The following is a 22162-nucleotide window of genomic DNA, read 5'->3' on the forward strand; positions in this document are numbered from 1 at the left end:
TGAGGTCGCTGCTACCGCTCCCCCCACCCGGTGTCGCCACCGCCGCCAGCCCTCCTCCCGGCCCAGGCCCTCTCTCCGCTACTGATTACATCCATTCGCCGAAACGCAGTACGCACACCAGTTGTGCTGCCCATCCGCCTTCCTTCCCTGCCTAGGCTGTGCCCCGCCCTCGCTGATGTTACGTCACACGAGGGCGGGACACAGGCAGAGAAGGAAGGCGACAGCAGCTCAGCTGATCTGCCCTGCTGCGTTCCGGCGAATGGATGTAAGTTCAGTAGTGGAGAGAGGGCCTGGGCCGGGTGGAGGGCTGGCGGCAGCGACGCCGGGGAGGGGGAACGGTAGCGGCGACCTCGCGGGGGGGGGGGGAGCCAGCGTCGACCTCCGCAAACCCCAATACCAGCCCGTTTTAACGGGCTCAACGGCTAGTAAATAAATAAATAAATCTCCCCAAAAGGAAAGATGGCATTTCTTTCCTTGGGTTATATGAGAGCTGTTGCTTTTGGACCAGACAAAAGCCCATAGAATGTACACAAATGTTTTGATCTTTTGATATGGGACTGCGGTGACAAAAGGTGTTTAATTTAATTATCAGATTACATTTTCCTTTTATGTCATGTCCAGCATGTCTAAGCTTAGAGGAGTATATAAAGGACCATAATGTTTTGTTCCTTCACCTACCATATGTGTATCTCCTTCAACAAGATTTGAAAGGTTTTGACATGGAGTTAATTTCATATATTTGTCCTCCCAGTAAGATATGCCTGTACTACATCTTCTCTGAGGGGTGCATGCCAACTGCACATCTTTATGGCCTTTGTTAAGTAAAGCTTTTTTTTTTGTTATTAGAAAAATGAAAAAAAAAAATCTTTCCCATTGGCAGTTGGCATCACCTATCCCCTTTTTTGTTGAAAGCACCCTTAGCAAGAGAATCCCACTTTTTTTTTTTGTGCTTCAGACAAGGTAAGTGTTTAGAGCAACGCATCTCTAGCTAGACCATTTTTATTTTCATATTACCATTTTAAGTGCCTTTAAAGTGTGTGATTTTAAAAATACTACTAGGAACAACATTGTATCAACAAAATAAAAGCCCGCTTCACAATAAGTATGTCTCTTTATAAAAAACAAGTCTCAATAGATGAGCTTTGTAAAGTTTGTATTTGAACAAATTAATCACACTTCTACTAAAGGCTCCTTTTACTAAGCTGCGGTAGTGATTCCCACGCAGCAAATGAATGAAGCCCATAGGAATTGAATGGGCTTTGTCGCATTTGCCACGATGGGAGTTACTACCGCGGCTTAGTAAAAGGAGTCCTAAGTGTTAGGGTAGTAAGAATAATTTTCAAAAGTATTTCCACAGTTAATTCAGTGTATTATACTCTTAAATGACCTTTTTTATAAGATGTCTGCCCTATGTACTGGTTAACTCATGTGCTTACAGCCTCTGTATGCACAAGTTTACCCAGTGTTTAAAGAGGCATTCTTGATGGCAGGGTTGGGGAAGGGGTTTGTCCTTAACAAACATACTTTTGAATTTCAAGCATATGTGCATAATTTAACCTAGAAAATGTGGGTGGTTTTCCTGGGATAATTTTCAAAGCTGAAGTACACACTTTTTCAGAGAAAAGTATGCACATATTCTTTTCCCATGTGTTCAATTATTTAATTTATTTGTTGGTATTTATTGACCACTTTTATGAAGAGATTTACTCTAGGCTGTATACAAGCACAGCTTGACATAAAACTTAACAATTCTGTTAACAGCAATAAAATGACCAAATATAATCATAAATAAAATAAATGATAGGCTCAGATATAGGCAATTTAAATTCTAGCAATAGGAATAACATGTTACAGTGGCAGAATTATGTATATTAAAACAGTACAGTATAACAATCATAAATATGATAAATATCAGTGGAATACAAATGTGACACCATAATAGGCAGCATGCAAGAACATTTGTATAACACAAATATACAGTATATACTCAAATATAAACCAAGATAACATTTCCCCCCTTTTTAGGGGAAAAATGCTAACTTGAATATAAACTAGGGGGGGAGGGGTTTTTTATTCCAGCATTCCTCCGCTTCTGTCATTCTCTCTCTCCCTTGTGGTATCTGGTATTCCCCACTCCTCCTCTCTCTCCCTCCCTCTTGCAACCCCCCCCCCCCCCAAACCAGCAGAGCTCTCACTTCCTCCCAAAAAGGCACAGCTCCCACTTACTTCCTCCCCCCCCCCAAATAGATGAACCCCACTTCCCGCTCCCACTGATAGCCCCCCCTCCCCCAGCCTACCATACTGCCCTGGTGGTCCTGGCACATTGGGTCTGGAGCGATCCCCACCTGCTCCTGCCTTCTCTGTAGTAAAAATAGCTGCTGTGTCTTCCAGAGGCAGTCTCATGAGATTGTTGCTACAGGTCATGGCAGCCATTTTGGGATTGCAGCCAGCACAAACGAAATGGCAGCTGTGGCCTTCAGCAGTGTGAGACTACCACTGGAAGTCACAGCAGCTCCTGCCCAGTGTGCCACTAGACCACCAGGGTGATAAGGGCCTAGGTTTGTCTGTTCAGGGGGAGGGAAGAAGTAACTGGGAGCTGTGCCTATTGGGGGGGGGGAGGGAGGGAGTAAGTGGGATCTCTGCAGTTGGGGGCAGAGAGCAGGCAGCAGCGATGGAACACCTCAGGGAAGGAGAGAATGGGAAGAATGCCGGACACCGTGGGGGTGGGAAGGAGATAAGTCCTGAATATAAGCCGAGGTTCAATTTTTTAATGCCTTTTTTTTTTTTTTACCCCCCCAAAAAATTCTCGGTTTATATTCAAGTGTAAATTGTACTTACTTGAATGTACTTGCATATGTGGGTTTAGCATGTGATTGATTGCAGTATCCCAAAAACAATAATTTTAGACTGCTAATACATTTCTTCCCTCCATTCTTCACAGATTCCTGACACCAGATTTTGTGTTAAGTGTCATGTAAGCATCAAATGAACTTTGTATTACCTGGTAATCCTTTTATATGACTTGATTCAACAAATGCAGACACCTATTTTAAGTCAGGGATAATATTAAATGTGATATATACAATTGTCATTCTCCCTACCTGTCTGGACAGCTGGGCTTTGCATTTCCTCTTTTCTGTCTATAGCCAGTATAGCAGAATCTTACTTCTATTATTTTACTTGCTTATCTCTGACATAAAGTGTAAAGGCATCTCCTCTTTCCAGTATACTGTTTGGTCTCAAGAGTTGGAACCTGTTGAGTTTGAGCTGCTTTATACTAGAATTTTTTGTGGCACCCAGAATTTCAACATATGCAAGATATCAGTGGATTTCTGTCTTTGTGAAATGAGCTTTTTGGTTTCAGTTTTTTTTTTTGGGGGGGGGGACTGTGTGTTTGGGTGCTTTTCTATTACAAGTAGCAACTATGTAGTTCTGTCAATTTGTAAGAGATACATACCATAAACTATTTATTAGCCTGGGCTCACGTTGAGTGCTGCACTTTTGAAATCTTCCTGTTGGGCTTGATAACTGACTTGTCAGCTCCGCTCCCTTATTCCAATTTATCCAACCTTCTGAGACAGTAGAAAATATAGGAAGTCTAGGTTTGGTGATAAGGTGACCTATATATTTTTGTAGATATAAAGCTTTATGTGCCTGGTCTGTTCTGAGATATTTGGTGGGAACTCTGAAGAGCAAGTCTGATACTAGCGGATGTTGTTGAACAAAATGTAATGCCTGTATGCTTCTTTCACCTGCTAGATTAACTTGAATTGTTTTAGTGTCTGAATTGGAATTCCCTTCTGTTTTCTGATACACAACGTTGTATCTGAACTGCAGTATGAACTTATGCCTTACTGGTGAACCAGACAGATAAAATTGCGAGAGACTGGTAGGAATTATAGCACTCTTCCCTCTCAGGTAACTGTTGCATTGTTGTGAACTTCATTCTTTGTCAGCTTTGCTGAAATGGAAATAATTTGATGGTAACTTTTAATATACGAGATCATTTAGAGGAAATATTTATTTATATCATTTATATCCCACATTTTCCCAAATAGATCAGGTTCAATGTGGCTAACAGATCACTGAATTAAAAAGTACAAAAAGGAATTTGAGTTGTACCAAGTAATATATTAACGAAGGGAAACTTGCCTCTCCAGTCTATTACATTTCTTTGAAAGGGTGAACAAACATGTGGATAAAGGTGAGCCGGTTGATATTGTGTATCTGGATTTTCAAAAGGCGTTTGACAAAGTACCTCATGAAAGACTCCAGAAGAAATTGGAGAGTCATGGGATAGGAGGTAGTGTCTTATTGTGGATTAAAAACTGTTTAAAGGATAGAAAACAGAGAGTAGGGTTAAATGGTCAGAATTCTCAATGGAGAAGGGTAGATAGTGGGGTTCCCCAGGGGTCTGTGCTGGGACCGCTGCTTTTTAACGTATTCATAAATGATCTAGAGATGGGAGTAACTAGTGATGTAATTAAATTTGCTGACGACACAAAGTTATTCAAAGTGGTTAAATCGCAAGAGGATTGTGAAAAATTACAAGAGGACCTTATGAGACTGGGAGACTGGGCGTCTAAATGGCAGATGACATTTAATGTGAGTGAATGCAAAGTGATACATGTGGGAAAGAGGAACCCGAACTATAGCTGCGTAATGCAAGGTTCCACGTTAGGAATCACCGTCCAAGAAAGGGATCTTGGCGTCATTGTTGATACGTTGAAACCCTCTGCTCAGTGTGCTGCGGTGGCTAAGAAAGCAAATAGAAAGTTAGGTATTGCTAGGAAAGGAATGGAAAACAAATGTGAGGACATTATAATGCTTTTGTATCAGTCCATGGTGTGACCGCACCTTGAATATTGTGTACAATTCTGGTTGCCGCATCTCAAAAAAGATATAATGGAATTAGAAAAAGTACAGAGAAGGGCGACAAAAATGATAAAGAGGAATGGACTACTTCGCTATGAGGAAAGGCTGAAGCGGCTAGGGCTCTTCAGCTTGGAGAAAAGACGGCTGAGGGGGAGATATGATGGAGTGGAATGGAACGGATAGACTTGAATCGTTTGTTTACTCATTCCAAAAATACTAGGTCAAGGGGGCATGCTATGAAGCTACAAAGTTGTAAATTTAAAACAAATTGGAGAAAATATTTCTTCACTCAGTGTGTAATTAAACTCTGGAATTCGTTGAGAATGTGGTAAAGACTGTTAGCTTAGCGGGGTTTAAAAAGGTCTGGACGTCTTCCTAAAGGAGAAGTCCATAGACCATTATTAAATTGACTTGGGAAAATCCACTGCTTATTTCTGGGGTAAATAGCATAAAAGGTATTGAACTTTTTTGGGCTCTTGCCAGGTATTTGTGACTTGGATTGGCCACTGTTGGAAATAGGATGCTGGGCTTGATGGACCTTTGGTCTGTCCCAGTATGGTAATACTTATGTACTTATGAAGCAGATAAAACGTTAAGGGCCCTGTTTACTAAGCCACGCTGTAGGCGCGCAAACATTTTAGCGTGAGCTAATGTTAGAGACACCCAGTGGTGTGCTGGAGCCGGCTCTGTCCGGCTCGCAAGAGCCGCTTGTTAAATGTTGACAGCTCTTGCGAGCCGGTTGTTGTTGGGGGCAAGCCAGCTCCATTGCGGGAGGTAAGCATGGCAGGAGGGCGCCATCACAGACCATGCTTACCTCCTCTGCCGCTCCGAAGCTTGTCCAACGATGTCCTTCACCCCACCCTCCCCTCCCGCTCCCATCCGGTCTTTTTTTAATTACCTCCGTCGAAGCGCGCGCTATTTAAAGCCCTGCTGCGTGCTGGCCGTCTCCAGGCTTCCCCTGCTTGCTTGGGATGATGTTCGTGCCTTAGACCCGCCTTCATTCTGATGTCATTTCCTTTTTTCGCGAAGGCAGGACTAAGGCACGAACATCATCCGAAGCAAGCAGGGGAAGCCTGGAGACGGCCAGCACGCAGCAGGGCTTTAAATAGCGTGCGCTTCGACGGAGGTAATTAAAAAAAGACGGATGGGAGCGGGAGGGGAGGGTGGGGGCGAAGGACATCGTTGGATATGCTTGGGAGCGGGAGGGAAGGGCAGGGAGGGAGGAGAATCGCTGGGTATGGATGGGTAGAGGGGGCAGGGAAGAGAATTGCATGGATGGGTAGAGGGGGCAGGGGAGAGACTTGCTGGGCATGGGTGGGTAGAGGGTGGCAGGGGAGAGACTTGCTGAGCATGGGTGGGTAGAGGGGGGCAGGGGAGAGACCTGCTGGGCATGGATGGGTAGGGGGGCAGGGGAGAGACTTGCTGGGCATGGGTGGGTAGAGGGGGGCAGGGGAGAGACTTGCTGGGCATGGGTGGGTAGAGGGGGGCAGGGGAGAGACCTGCTGGGCATGGATGGGTAGAGGGGGCAGGAGAGAGACTTGCTGGGCATGGGTGGGTAGAGGGGGGCAGGGGAGAGACTTGCTGGGCATGGATGGGTAGAGGGGGACAGGGGAGAGAAGAGAATTGCTGAGTATGGATGGATAGAGAGGGGCAGGGGAGAGAGGAGAGTTTCAGGACATGGATGGAGGGGAGAGCAAGAGAAATTCTGGACATGGATGGAGGGGAGGGAAGGGAGAGAGTAGAAATGCTGGACATGGAGGGAAGATAGAGGAAGGAGATTAGATGAGGGAAAAGGAAGTGAGGAGAGAAACTGCACATGGATGGAGAATATAGGCAGAAGCTGGATCCACTGTACAGTCAAATCTGCGGAGGACCAGAAATGAAGAAGAAAGGAGGAAAGAAAAGAAATAAATGGAAAGGAAGCCCTGGAAACGGAGTCAAGGGACCAGATAGAGAGCAGCAGAATCAGATACTGGACCAGCATGATCAGAGGAACAAAGTCACCAGACAACAAAGGTAGAAAAAAATAATTTTATTTTCATTATAGTGTTTGGAATATGTCCACTTTGAGAATCAGGTGCTGAACGTTAAAAGTTTATATTTATTTACTTATTTATGGCATTTTATCCCATATTAAACATGAATTAGATTGGAACCTGGGATCATTTAATTTTTTTTTCCTGGCGAGAGTAAAGTGTTGGCCGCCCCCCCCCCCCCCCCCCCCCCCCACCCCGGGTATAGCCAGCTCTGCAATTTTTTGCGGGGGGGGGGGGGAGAGCGCAGAGGTGGATGGGGGGGCGCCGAGGTGGACCGGGGAGAGAGCCTGTTGTTAAAAATTTACCAGCACACCACTGGAGACACCCATAGGAATACAATGGGTGGCTCTATAGTTATTGTTAGTACATGCTAATGTTAGAGACACCCATAGGAATATAATAGGTTTTTGCACCTATAGCGCAGCTTAGTAAACAGGGCCCGAAATGACATAATATATAGTTTTGATAATAATGATTTGAAACATAAGTAGATATCAGATGAAAGTTACAAAAGAGATTGGTATAAGAAGCAAAATAGAGTAAAAAGCAGAATGAGCAATGGCAATAGGATCCTCCTTTTAGAAATTTTTCAAATGAAGATTGAGGGGAAAAAATTGATTTCTCCAGTAAGTCTTTAACCCCCCCCCCCCCAGAACATTTGGCTGTATGGGCTCCCATCTGGAGGTATGCCTGTCCAGGAGGCTTTAGCAATTTTGGATCATGATCATGGAGGAGTAGCCTAGTGGTTAGTGCAGTGGACTTTGATCCTGGGGAACTGAGTTTGATTCCCACTGCAGCTCCTTGTGACTCTGGGCAAGTCACTTTACCCTCCGTTGCCCCTGGTACAAAATAAGTACCTAAATATATGTAAACCGCTTTGAATGTAGTTGCAAAAACCTCAGAAAGGCGGTATATCATGTCCCTTTTCCCTTCCAAAATGGATGGAAGGATACATTGTTATAAATGAGTTTTGATCATTCACAGTTTGTTCACCTTGTGTCATCCTCTCAGTTCCAGGGAGCCTTGATAAAATGGTGTCTTTGGACAAAATAATTAAGATCTATTAAAAATAACAATTTCCTTCTTTCAATGGAGGAAGGTGAATATAGGCATGCCCCAGGGATCTGTACTGGGACCGGTGCAGTTTAACATATTTATAAATGATCTGGAAATGGGAATGACAAGTGAGAGAAATAAATCTGCAGATGACACAAAACTGTTAAAATGCATGCAGACAGTGAGAAATTGCAGAAAGACCTTAGGAAATTGAAAGACATAGCATCCAGATGGCGGACAAAATTTAATGTGAACAATTGCAAAGTCATTCACATTGGGAAGAATAATCCAAATTATAGTTACTTGATGCTAGGCTCCACTTCAGTAGTCACCACCCAAGAAAAAGATCTAGGTGTCATCATGGACAATACATTAAAATCTTCTACTCAGTGTATGGCAGTGGCCAAAAAAAGCAAACAGAATGCTAGAAGTTATTAGGAAAAAGTTAGAAAATAAGACAAAAATATTGTAATGCTTCTGTATCACTCCATGGTGTGACTTCACCTTGAGTATTGTGTACAATTCTGGTTGCTGTACCTCAAAAAAGATATAGTGGAACTAGGAAAGGTTCAAAGAAGGTAGAGCAAAATGATTAAGTGAATGGAATTACTCTCATACACGGAAAGGCTTAAGAGAGTAAGGGCTCTTCAATTTGGAGAAGAAACAGCTGGGGGGGGAGGGGGATATAATTAAGGTCTGCAAAGTACTGAATGTGGAGTAGAATGGGTAAATGGAAATCTGTTTACTCTTTCAAAAAGTACAAAGATGAGGAGATACTCCATGGAGTTGCATGATAATACTTTTAAAATAAATACTTATTTTACTCAACGAATAGTGAAGCTCTGGAACTCATTGCCAGAGGATATGGTAACAGCATTTAGCATATCTGGGTTCCCCACAGAAGGCTTTTAAATAAACTAGATGGGCTGAAGATAGGACCCGAAGTGGTGAAGTGGATTAGGAACTGGTTGACGGACAGACGCCAGAGGGTGGTGGTGAATGGAGTTAGCTCGGAGGAGGGAAATGTGAGTAGTGGAGTGCCTCAAGGATCGGTGCTGGGGCCGATTCTGTTCAATATATTCGTGAGTGACCTTGCCGAAGGGTTAGAAGGTAAAGTTTGCCTATTTGCGGATGATACTAAGATCTGTAACAGAGTGGACACCCCAGAGGGAGTGGAAAACATGAAAAAGGATCTGAAGAAGCTAGAAGAATGGTCTAAGGTTTGGCAATTAAAATCCAATATATACTCACTAAAGACTCCAGAACTTATAAACAAACTATTACTTTATTAACAATAAATATCAATCACTCACACTCAATTGCATACATAATAGTGCATTATCTCACTTAGACATCCACACGTTACCGCCATCCATACAGAGGTGTAGTGACAATATGAAACTGTCAAAATTAACCTCAACCATGATACACCAAATAATACATAAATTCTATTATGATGCTAAATAATCAATCACTGCTTTCATTGTGTATATAGGGTCTATAAATAGAAACCCGCGTATAGTCCAATGCCAAGAAATGCAAAGTGATGCACTTAGGGAGTAGAAATCCACGGGAGACGTATGTGTTAGGCGGCGAGAGTCTGCTAGGTACGGACGGGGAGAGGGATCTTGGGGTGATAGTATCTGAGGATTTGAAGGCGACGAAACAGTGTGACAAGGCGGTGGCTGTATCTAGAAGGTTGTTGGGCTGTATAGAGAGAGGTGTGACCAGCAGAAGAAAGGGAGTGTTGATGCCCCTGTATAAGTCGTCGGTGAGGCCCCATCTGGAGTATTGTGTTCAGTTTTGGAGGCCGTATCTTGCTAAGGATGTAAAAAGAATCGAAGCGGTGCAAAGAAAAGCTACGAGAATGGTATGGGATTTGCGTTACAAGACGTATGAGGAGAGACTTGCTGACCTGAACATGTATACTCTGGAGGAAAGGAGAAACAGGGGTGATATGATACAGACGTTCAAATATTTGAAAGGTATTAATCCGCAAACGAACCTTTTCCAGAGATACGAAGGCGGTAGAACGAGAGGACATGAAATGAGATTGAAGGGGGGCAGACTCAAGAAAAATGTCAGGAAGTATTTCTTCATGGAGAGAGTGGTGGATGCTTGAAATGCTCTCCCCCGGGAGGTGGTGGAGATGAAAACGGTAACGGAATTCAAACATGCGTGGGATAAACATAAAGGAATCCTGTTCAGAAGGAATGGATCCTCAGGAGCTTAACCGAGATTGGATAGCAGAGCCGGTAGTGGGAGGCGGGGCTGGAGGTTGGGAGGCGGGGATAGTGCTGGGCAGACTTATACGGTCTGTGCCAGAGCCGGTGGTGGGAGGCGGGACTGGAGGTTGGGAGGGAGGGATAGTGGTGGGCAGACTTATACGGTCTGTGCCAGAGCCGGTGGTTGGGAGGCGGGGCTGGTGGTTGGGAGGCGGGGATAGTGCTGGGCAGACTTATACGGTCTGTGCCCTGAAGAGCACAGATACAAATCAAAGTAGGGTATACACAAAAAGTAGCACACATGAGTTGTCTTGTTGGGCAGACTGGATGGACCGTGCAGGTCTTTTTTTCTGTCGTCATCTACTATGTTACTATGTATATCTGGGTTTAAAACAGGTTTGGGGGGAGTGGCAAGATGGCGTCCTAGCTTGCTGCGTGAGCGTCTCAGGAGCCTGCTGGAAATACCTCAGTTCTATTCTCCTTGTGTTGAAATGCCCCATATTAAGCGGAAAGCGGCGATTAAAAGGCAACCGCCGATAGCCTTTACCTCGTCTCCAATCCAGCAGACCCTAGACTGCTACATGACAAGCCTCCTGGTGGAACATGGTTTGGTGAGTCCCGCGTTGAGCGACGCCGAAGGAGCGACATCTATCTTGGGACCTGATACCACACTATCGCCGCCAGTGCTGACGTGACCTCTGTGTCCTGCAAGTTCCAGGGCGGGGTTAGCAGGTCAAGCTGAGACGGAAGACGTCGACAGTTTGAGCTTGCTCGGCGGTTCGTCCCCTGGCCAACAGAAGGAAGTATACTGGAGCAAGGAGCCCCACAGGAGATTACTCTGACGGCTATTTGGCAAGCGGTCCAGGGACTTGCAGCTGAGGTGGCTAAATCAACTAAAGAAATGTCCACAATAGTGAGTAAATTGTCTACAATGTCGGAATCCTTCAATAAAGTTAAAACAGAGGTAACAAATCAAGTATCTCAGGTAAAAGAGGAGGTAAATACAGTGAAATTGACTGTGGACACCTTGGTTAAAGACAAAATGTTAACATCTCGCAAAATAGAGCAAATTGAGAACTTTAATCGACGTCTTACACTTAGACTACTGAATTTTCCAATTTCACCAGCATTATCATCTTACGATTTCTTTAAATAATATTTACAAGAGATTCTGAAGCTCTCTCCTAAAGATATTCCCCCTTGCAATAAAGTTTATTACCTTCCAAATATTCAGAAGCGTGGAGAGGCTTCTCAACCAGCAAATATGGTAAATGTAGTCCCTCAGAGAAATGATATTGACTTGCAGAATTTAACTGCATTATTAGAAGACTCTATGGTTGAAATATCTAATCGGGGGACTTTGATAGTATCCTTAGTGTTTGAGCAGGACCTAAATATGATCATGAAACTATACTTCAAAAATTCTTCTGCACTATTCTGCGGTCAAAAAATATGGGTATATCCTGATGTTACCAAGGTGACCCAGCAAAGAAGAAAACAATTTCTGACCTTGAGAGAAGAAGTAAAAAATTTGGGAGCAACTTTTACATTAGTTTATCCCTGTAAATGTGTGATACGTTTATTAGGTGTTAAATATGTGTTTTTTGAGCCAAGTCAGCTGAAAACTTTCCTGGACTCTAAAAATCCAACTAGCCGACAGACTGGAACAACTGTATCAGCGAATAGAGAATGATGGGATAAAGAACAGGACTATGCCAATTATGGTTTAAACTTTGATTTGCCTTATTGAACTCTCCTTTTAGTTTTCTAAACCCACTCCCCCCAAAACAAATGTTGTGGTCTAAGGAAGAGTTAGATTATTATGTTTAGATATATTTATCTTTTATTTTTCAATTGCCTTATAACTGTTTCTCTGTATTACCTTACAAATTGATATTCATTTGTAATAATTTGAAATTTAATAAATATAAAATAAATAAAAAAAATAAAACAGGTTTGGACAAGTTCCTGGAGGAAAAGTCCCTAATCTGCTGTTAAGATAAACATGAGGAAAGTCACTACTTATCCCTGGATTGATAGCATGTAATCTTGCTACTCTTTGGTGTTCTACCAGGTACCGTCAGTCTGGCCCATTATGAGTATTCTTATTTTCTGTCAACAGAAGAGACTTAAAGAAAATATTTCATTAGGACTTTATCAATTAATGCAAAATTTTAAAGAACTTGGATGAACACATAAATATTTTTAAAGCATTTGGATTTTAACTTTATTCATCCTTAAAAAGCTGAGCTGTATGCGGGTTACAGTAGGTATTGCATTGTATCAGAAGGCTCGCAATCTAATGGCCCTGTTTACTAAGCTGCGTTATAGGCGCATTAATGTCTTTAACGTGCATTAACCATGTATGTGCCTACAGTATCCCTATAGGTGCCTACACAGCGCATGCGCTAATTGTAAGTGCATTAAAAATGCTAACGCACCTTAGTAAACAGGGCCTTATATTTTTACCTGATGCAGTGGAGGGTGATAGGACTTGTCCATTGCCACAAGGAGCATCAGTGGGAGGAAAAAGTAGGATTTAAAACTTGGCTTTTTTGTTTGTTAGCTTGCTGCTGTAACAACTAGGTTATGTCCTCACTGAGACTAGGAAACTATCAGTATTAATTGGTTTTGCAAGAAACAATTGCCAAGGTTCCTATATTTTGCATGACAAGATGGTGTCTATTAATACAGTGTGTGTTCATTCTGAGGGTTTTTATAAAGATCCTTTTTTTCAAGTATAAGTCTTAAGTCCAAGGATTTTTATAATATCACCATCTATACAATTTGTTAATCAGAGCATGCACCTAAAAAAAGAAATGAAGATAAGTGTGATCTAGTGCAGAATGTCTGTTCTGATTTTCATCTAGTACAAGAAGGCAAGATTGCTCTCAAGCCAGGGGATGATATGTTTTCTCAGAAATGGATATGGACTTTAAAGAATATGAGACTGTTCTAGAGGTTTGTTTAGATACTGACAGATCAACATTTGAGAGTTTGGGGTAAATGGTAGTGGCTGTAGTTGGTTCTTTGGGCTAGACTTCAATTCAGCTATTGGATAACAGTCTCTTGGCACGATGGCCAGTTGAGATGTGAACTCTCGAGCCAAAAGTGTCACTTAAAGTATCCCTTGTGGTTTTAAAACAGTATATAGAAGGACATGTCCATGGATCTATATATTTGTTACAAATATCTGCAGATGTGAGCTATGTAGAGTGGAGTGCCACTGTGCAAAAAAGAATGGTGGTATCTCAAGGCATACTTGATATGAATTGTTTTGGAAATTAGAACAAAATTTGTGCCTGTGTATCTCTTTTTTTTAGATAATCTGTCCGGGAATCATATGACAATATTGACAAATTTGCCTCTCTGATGTATATAAACAATGGAGTAGGAGGAATCCGAAGATGCTAGAAGTAGTTGGTAAACACTGATTGATTGTACATACCAGGAAAGGGCAATGTTTTAGCCACTTGCATAAGCTGAAGAGTCTAGATTAGGTGCGTGAAAATTGAATAGATAATTTGCTTCTTGATTTGCTAACATAGGAGTATTCCCACAAGAACTTGATGACAGAACCATTTCTATAGCAAAAATGTGGGCCATTGATTAAATTACACATTTTTATAGAGAGCTTCTTTATTATTTTTTCCTTATTAGTGCATAATTCTAAAAGTTAGACAAACTTCAAAGGCAGAAAGGATTATGTTCAGGTTCTTCTGGTCCAGATGATCAGGAGTTTGGAGATTTAGTGTAACTTGTCTATAGCAAGTCCATTTCAAAAGAGCTAGTCAGGCAACGACCAGCTAAAGTTAATGGCCTTGAGAGAGAAGAGTTGTAGTTGAACACAAAAAAGGCTATTTCAATCAGCTAGTTAATTTACTTCTCAAGTGTTGGAAGAGAGATGTGGTAGCTGTGTTAGTCCACTTCTAAAGCCAGTCAGTAGAAATAGAATAAAATAAAACATAGAAAAGAAAATAAGATGATACCTTTTTTATTGGACTAACTTAATACATTTTTTGATTATCTTTCGAAGGTAGCCCTTCTTCATCAGATCAGAAATAAGCAAATTTTGATAAGTAACAGCATATATAAGTGAAACATCAAAGTATTTCAGTGACAGTCTGAAATGATCAGGGAGGGGTAGGATAGGTGAGAAACAGAGAGGGCTGAGAGGATGGGGGACAGGGAGATATGCATGGTGATCAGAGGGTGACAAAGCAGTGGAATTTCATGGTTTATGATGGGCTAGAAAACCCAGATCTTTGTTAAGTCCTGTCTAGTGGGTGTCAAAATATGTAATCATTTTGACTTCAAAGGTCTTGCGTTCCTGTATTGTTTTAAAGTTTCCTTTAAGTATTCTCACTATAAGATCATTAGTACAGTGTTCTGGTTTTGTAAAGTGCTGTCCCACAGAGGTAACATCTTGGTTGGCACTGGCATTTTTCATATGATGTCTATGTAAATTAAATCTCTTCTTCAGCATCTGGCTTGTTTCTCCAATATAGCATCCCTCGTCACATTTTTTACACTGGATGACATACACTACATTGGAAGATGAGCATGTGAAGGATTCCTTTATGTTGAACAATTTTCCTTTGTGAATGACTGTGGGGTCTTGTGAAATGTTTTGGCATAGTTTGCAGCTGGATATATTGCAAGGATATGTGCCATTCTCTTCTTTTTGGGTCTCTGTTTAGAGCTTGCTCCTGACTAGCTTGTGTTTTAAATTGGGTGGCTGTCAGAAGGCCAGCACTGGTGGGGATGGGAATATCTCTTTCAGTAATTCATCCTCCTGGAGTAGTGGCTGCAGATCTCTTATGATTTTCCTCAGTTTTTCCAGCTCTGGGTTGTATGTCACTATAAGGGGGGGGGGGGGGGGGTTCTGTCTGTGGCTTTCTTTTCCTTGTAGCAGATTTTCCCTGGGTGTTTTGAGGGAGGAGGCAATATTCTTGGAGATTATTTTGGGCTTGTATCTTTTCTGTTCGAAGGATGCAGTCAGGATTTTGAGGAGCCTGTCTCTGGCCCCTGGGTCAGAGCAGATACGGTGATTTCTTGTGGCTTGGCTGTGGATAATGGATTTTTTTGTATGTAAAGGGTGGAAGCTGGAGTCGTGGAGGTAGCTGCATTTGTCTGTGGGTTTCCTATATATGGATGTTTGTATGTAGCCATTGCTGATTGAAACTGTGGTGTCCAAAAAATAGACTTTTTCTGGGGAGTAGTCAATTTTGAATCTGATTGTAGGATGGTATGTATTAAAAGAACTGTAAAATTGTTTGAGTTTTTTCAAGTGTTGGAAGAGTTTGATGAATATTCTGCTTGGGCAAAGATTTCCCACGATTGTAGAGTTCAAAAGAAGAACTCTCCGAAGGTCTCCATTGATCTTGTTTAGAGTTGAGAATGGGTCTCTAAATTTTAGGGCACGTGGCATGGTGATCACTGCTATAACAATACTGATACTTAAAAAAGATCCTGGCAATACACCCAGATGTTATGTTGGTAAGGGATAATTAAATTGTTGTACTTGAGTTTATAAAACCCATTCCCACATGAAAACCTTGAAGTGGCAGCTCCCTTACCCCTGATACGGTGGATATGAAACATGGCAAGTCGAGTTTGGGGACTGCATGAATGCAGTTTGCATGTAAGAAGAATACAGCATTATTTGAGACAAGTGCACTTTTTGTGATAGTGGATTATACACAGCTGTTTAATATGTGAAGCCATTGACAATATTTTTGTCCAAAAAAATTGTTTAACGACACTTTTAAGTGCTTTGTTGGTAGTGTATAAGGGACTCGGTGATCATACTCATTGAGCCTTTTTAATAGCCGAAGAAAAGGGCTTCACCGATGGCTTAAATTCATTATGTGCGAGTCCTTTCTAATGATATTATGGTATGTTTTCCCAGTATATGATTATATTTATTGGGATTGTGTCTTTATTGGTGTTTGATTCATAATCCTGTTTGGAATATTTTTGTTTTGGTTCCCGCTTGGCATCTGACATTATTTATTCACTCATACCCTTTTTAATAGCCAAATATTCTGTGCAGCTTAGATATACTAAGGTTTATCAATATCACTTTTTTTTTCAAGATAAATTGGTTTTAAGGACAGTTTGAACTCTGTTTCAAAGGCTAATTTGACCTTTTATACTTTTTAATGAATTGCTTTAACTATGTTATGCTTAATCTAGAGGATTCAAGAGAAAAACATCTGTATTCAATAGCAGCTAACAGTGTTATGCCTATTGTTTGCCCTATATTCCGTTAAGAAGTTACGGAAATCTAAAGCCTTCTTTTTTCAGTGGCTTACCTGCTGTTTTTGAGGCCTACTTGGCAGTGCATAAGGAACCACCAGGAACTCAGAAGGTAAAACAGGGATATCTATAGAGCACTTCCACTATACATGGCAGCAGTGTGGCGTTTGTTGAATGCTACCTATGGGTACTACAAATTATACAAGTGAGTGTTATTCAGAGTTCATTTGAAAAAAAAAAAAAGAGCAAGGCTGTTCTCTACAGCTTTTGTGTGTCCCAGAGTGATGAAGTATAAACAAAGACAGATATGCAGCAGATACCTGAAATTCTGGACAGTTAGTGAGATCAAAGTTATATGGGGCTCCTTTTACTAAGCTGTGTAAGGCTCTATGCGAGCCACAATGGACTTACCGCCCGACTACCGTGTGCCTCTTGCAGTAATTTCATTTTTGGCGCGCATCCGAAAAATATTTGTTGTTTTCGGACGCGCGCCTAGTGGCATCTGACACATGTAGGTCATTACCGCACAAATTCTTTACCACTAGGTCTATGGCTGGCGGTAAGGTTTCAGACCCCAAACGGACGCGCGCCAGTTTTGATTTTGCTGCACGTCCATTTTCGGCAAAAATTTTAAAAAGGCATTTTTTGTAGGTGCGCTGAAAAATAATTCTGCGTGCGCCCAAAACCCGCTCCTACACAACCGCAGGCCACTTTTTACCGTGCCTTTGTAAAAGGACCCCATGGTTCTTGGGAAACTAGTTGTACATTCATTTATATAGGAAGAACATCTATATAAGACCCTGGGTGTGGACTCCTTTGGAGATAGTCCTTTATTTTCCTTTGCTGTGCGTTTCTAAATAGATGAGAGAAAGCCAGGAACATGGGAAAAAAGATAAAGGAGAAAAAGAAAGCAGATGCCTTTCTGGTTGAAAAGGGGCAAGATGCCTGAAACAGGATATAGTACAATGAAACTACATACACACATGTGTGTGAAAATTTTGGACTCTGCTTCCATAGTTTGTTGTATAGACTAAGTTCTGTGAAAACAGCGTTTAAACGTAGCCTTAGCAACTGCATCTTGCATCTGCAGCTCTGTTTGCCAAAGCTTCTACATAGATTGAACTTTCTGGAAGAGGGTGATGTTTGACTGTGACTGCAAGAGCTGTAGCAGAGAAAGTGGTATTTGAACATAGCTGTAGGAACTATCTTTAGTTTCTGTAACCCTGTTTTCAGGTCTTATACTGAACTGAGCATGTGCGGAGGTGGTGTTTGTGGTCTTGGGGACTACATCTGAAGTCTGTGACCTTTTTGGTAGGCTGCTGCAGAGTCTGAGCTTTGCAAGATAGAATAGCCTCTAAAGTTAACATTGATTTAAAGTTACAGTACTGCCTGTAAAGTAGGATGATAAACTAGAGGTGGGTTGAAGTGTAAGGTTTCTGCTGTAACTGAAGAATTATTTGCAGTTCATTTCTGAGAAACAGACTTTTTCCTGAAAGTTGTCATATGGGTAACTCAGCAGGATATCTCAGTTTATCACCTAGGAAGATTTCTGTTTTGGACAGAAAGTCAGATCTGAGAGGAGGCTCATCTACAACTTCTCATGGATTTCTTTACACCCAGCTATCCAGACTGGTGAGGAGAATAACACACAGTGGGAATTTTGGCTTACCTCTGTCAGTTCTTGTTATTAGTTCTCTACAACAATCTGGACAATTACCTCCTTCATTAACTTAATACATGCATTCCAATGTTTTCTAAATTGTGCATCATGTGACACATTGATTTTTGTTTAGTGTTTTTCAGTTATTATGGTATGGAAGTTGGTCAACTGGGAAGGAGGAGCAGCCTTGCTGCCTGATGTCAGAGAGGAACAGGCAGATCTCAAGAGAAGTGAGATCTTGGTGTGCTGGTCTCAGCCTGAAAGGGGGAGGATATTATCCAGCTATTCAGACTGGTATGGAGAACTAATATAAAAGGAATTGACAGAGGTAAGCCAAAATTCCCAGTATAACATCAAGTATAGATTTGTCTAGCTTAATGTTGCCATTGGATACATTTAATGGAGCAAAGGTAGACTGAGTGATGCTATAGCCAGTCCAGGTTGCCCTCAACTTAGATTTGTGTCTATCTCTGAAAAATGGGAAAACAGAATGAGTTGCCTTTGTTGTTGGAATGAAGCCATAGGGAAAGGATTACCTGGTAAGAGTTTTATTTTTCAATCTTAGATTAACCTGTCATGTTGGAGAAGTTCCTTGTTAAAACATATCTGATGAATGGATTATAACTATTCACTAATATATGAAATTATTTTTTAGGCAATAACTTTTTGTTAGATTGTTTGATGACCCTTACTTCTACACATTAAATTACTAATTTGAATATAGTGCTTCTGACATTAGAAGTAGACCCTGAAAGGGGGAAAAAAAAAGAAAGCTGTTCAGCAGCCTTAATGGTTTTGTTTTCTTTTGCTGTGCCTTTACAGTTTGTAAACAAACACTATGTATTTCAGTTTTCAGAAAAATTTCAGGAATTTAAAGAAGCTGCACGATTAGCAAAGGAGAAATCCCAAGAGAAAATGGAGCTAACCAGTACACCTTCACAGGTGGGTACCTTGAGTATATTGTTTTCCATTCTTGTACATTTAATACCCTTTTAATGAGTAATCTAGAAAAATAATCATAATTAAACTTTTTGAAATGTGAAGTTCAAAAATATATTTATAAACTGGATATATATAATTTAGCTGAGAACAATATAACACAAACCTGTTATAAAGTTATTATAGTTAAAAGTAGTTGACTGAAACAGAACAAGAGAGAAATCTGGGGCTAGAGTTTGAAGATTCTTACCAAACAGGTAAATTTTCATGGAACCTTGCTTCCACCAGGTCAACGATAAACCACTCATATATATATAATTTTGTACTTTTCAGTTTATCAAATAAAGTTGATGATGATAACTTTGTTTTTTAATTACAGTGGGAAATATATAGATTTTCTAATTGCCAGTAATTTGTAATAGGTCAGGTTCTGTCCAAAGTACATGGTCTATTTTAATTTGCTCACATTTCACCAGTCCACAAAGTTAAACAGTTTACCTGAATGAATGTCAGGACTTTATGGGATGCTCACCAGATTGAATTAATAATTTATACCTAGTACACATCACCCTTTACAGGATCGCCATTGTACAGAATGGTAACCCATAGTAACCCATAGTAACATAGTAGATGATGGCAGAAAAAGACCAGCACGGTCCATCCAGTCTGCCCAACAAGATAACTCATACGTGCTAATTTTGTGTATACCCTACTTTGATTTGTACCTGTGTTCTTCAGGGCACAGACCGTATAAGTCTGCCCAGCACTATCCCAGCCTCCCAACCACCAGCCCCGCCTCCCACCACCGGCTCTGGCACAGACCGTATAAGTCTGCCCAGCACTATCCCAGCCTCCCACCACCGGCTCTGGTACAGACCGTATAAGTCTGCCCAGCACTATCCCTGCCTCCCAACCACCAGTCCCGCTTCCCACCACCGGCTCTGGCACAGACCGTATAAGTCTGCCCAGCACTATCCGCGCCTCCCAACCACCAGCCCCGCCTCCCGATCTTGACTAAGCTCCTGAGGATCCATTCCTTCTGCACAGGATTCCTTTATGTTTATCCCACGCATGTTTGAATTCCGTTACCGTTTTCATTTCCACCACCTCCCGCGGGAGAGCATTCCAAGCATCCACTACTCTCTCCGTGAAAAAATACTTCCTGACATCTATCCTGAGGCTGCCCCCCTTAACCTCATTTCATGTCCTCTCGTTCTACCGCCTTCCCATCTCCGGAAAAGATTTGTTTGCGGATTAATACCTTTCAAATATTTGAACGTCTGTATCATATCACCCCTGTTCCTCCTTTCCTCCAGGGTATACATGTTCAGGTCAGCAAGTCTCTCTTCATACGTATTGGAATGCAAATCCTGTACTATTCTCGTAGCTTTTCTTTGCACCACTTCCATTTTTTTAACATCCTTCGCAAGGTACGGCCTCCAAAACTGAACACAATACTCCAGGTGGGGCCTCACCAACGACTTGTACAGGGGCATCAACACTTCCTTTCTTCTGCTGATCACACCTCTCTCTATACAGCCTAGCAACCTTCTCGCTACGGCCACCGCCTTGTCACACTGTTTCGTCGCCTTCAGATCCTCGGATACTATCACCCCAAGATCCCTCTCCCCCTCAGTACCTATCAGACTCTCACCACCTAACACATAAGTCTCTCTTGGGTATCTACTCCCTAAGTGCATTGCTTTGCATTTCTTCGCATTGAATTTTAATTGCCAAACCTTAGACCATTCTTCTAGCTTCCTCAGATCTTTTTTCATGCTTTCCACTCCCTCCCAGGTGTCCACTCTGTTGCAAATCTTAGTATCATCCGCAAATAGGCAAACTTTACCTTCTAACCCTTCGGCAATGCCACTCACAAATATATTGAACAGAATCGGCCCCAGCACCGATCCCTGAGGCACTCCACTACTCACCTTTCCCTCCTCCGAGCGAACTCCATTTACCACCACCCTCTGTCGTCTGTCCGTCAACCAGTTCCTAATCCAGTTCACCACTTCGGGACCTATCTTCAGCCCATCGAGTTTATTTAAGAGCCTCCTGCGAGGAACCGTGTCAAAAGCTTTGCTAAAATCTAAGTAGATTACGTCTATAGCATGTCGATGATTTAATTCTCCAGTTACCCAATCAAAGAATTCAATGAGATTTGTTTGGCACGATTTCCCTCTGGTAAAACCATGTTGTCTCGGATCTTGCAACTTATTGGCTTCAGGAAATTCACTATCCTTTCCTTCAGCATCGCTTCCATTACTTTTCCAATAACCGAAGTGAGGCTTACCGGCCTGTAGTTTCCAGCTTCTTCCCTATCACCACTTTTGTGAAGAGGGACCACATCCGCCATTCTCCAATCCCTCGGAACCTCTCCCGTCTCCAAGGATTTATTAAACACATCTTTAAGAGGACCCGCCAGAACCTCTCTGAGCGCCCTCAATATTCTGGGGTGGATCCTGTCCGGTCCCATGGCTTTGTCCACCTTGAGCTTTCCAAGTTGTTGATACACACTCTCTTCCGTGAACGGTGCTCTATCCACTCCATTCTCAGGTGTACTTTTTCCAGTCCATCGCGGTCCTTCTCCAGGATTTTCTTCAGTGAAAACAGAACAAAAGTATCTATTTACCAAATTGGCTTTTTCTTCATCATTATCTACATAGCGTTTTGCTGTATCTTTTAGTCTCACAATTCCCTTTTTAGTCATTCTCCTTTCACTAATATACCTGAAGAAATTTTTGTCTCCCCTCCTTACATTTCTAGCCATTTGTTCTTCTGCTTGCGCCTTCGCCAGACGTACCTCTCTCTTGGCTTCTTTCAGTTTCACCCGGTATTCCTCCCCGTGTTTCTCTTCTTGAGATTTTCTATATTTCTGGAACGCTAACTCTTTAGCCTTTATTTTCTCAGCCACTTTCTTGGAGAACCATATCGGTTTCCTTTTTCTCTTGCTTTTGTTTACTCTCCTTACATAAAGATCTGTAGCCCTATTTATTACTTCTTTCAGCCTGGACCACTGTCCTTCCACTTCTTGTACGTCCTCCCAGCCCATCAGCTCCTTCCTCAGGTATTCCCCCATTTTACTAAAGTCAGCACGCTTGAAATCC

The 22162-nt window shown here is 41.9% G+C and overlaps 1 protein-coding gene across 2 annotated transcripts in view; it reads left to right on the top strand.

Annotated features, from left to right (window-relative positions):
* HOMER1 (homer scaffold protein 1) overlaps positions 1–22162 on the top strand; it is a 274935-nt gene that overhangs the window by 105147 nt on the left and 147626 nt on the right. For both annotated transcript variants that reach the window (XM_030193230.1, XM_030193231.1), the window contains exon 4: positions 18963–19055. In XM_030193230.1, coding sequence (XP_030049090.1) covers positions 18963–19055 — 93 coding nt within the window. The remainder of the gene's footprint in view (positions 1–18962; positions 19056–22162) is intronic.

The sequence above is a fragment of the Microcaecilia unicolor genome, chromosome 2 (genome assembly GCF_901765095.1).
Source record: "Microcaecilia unicolor chromosome 2, aMicUni1.1, whole genome shotgun sequence".
In the NCBI taxonomy this organism is placed as follows: domain Eukaryota; kingdom Metazoa; phylum Chordata; class Amphibia; order Gymnophiona; family Siphonopidae; genus Microcaecilia; species Microcaecilia unicolor.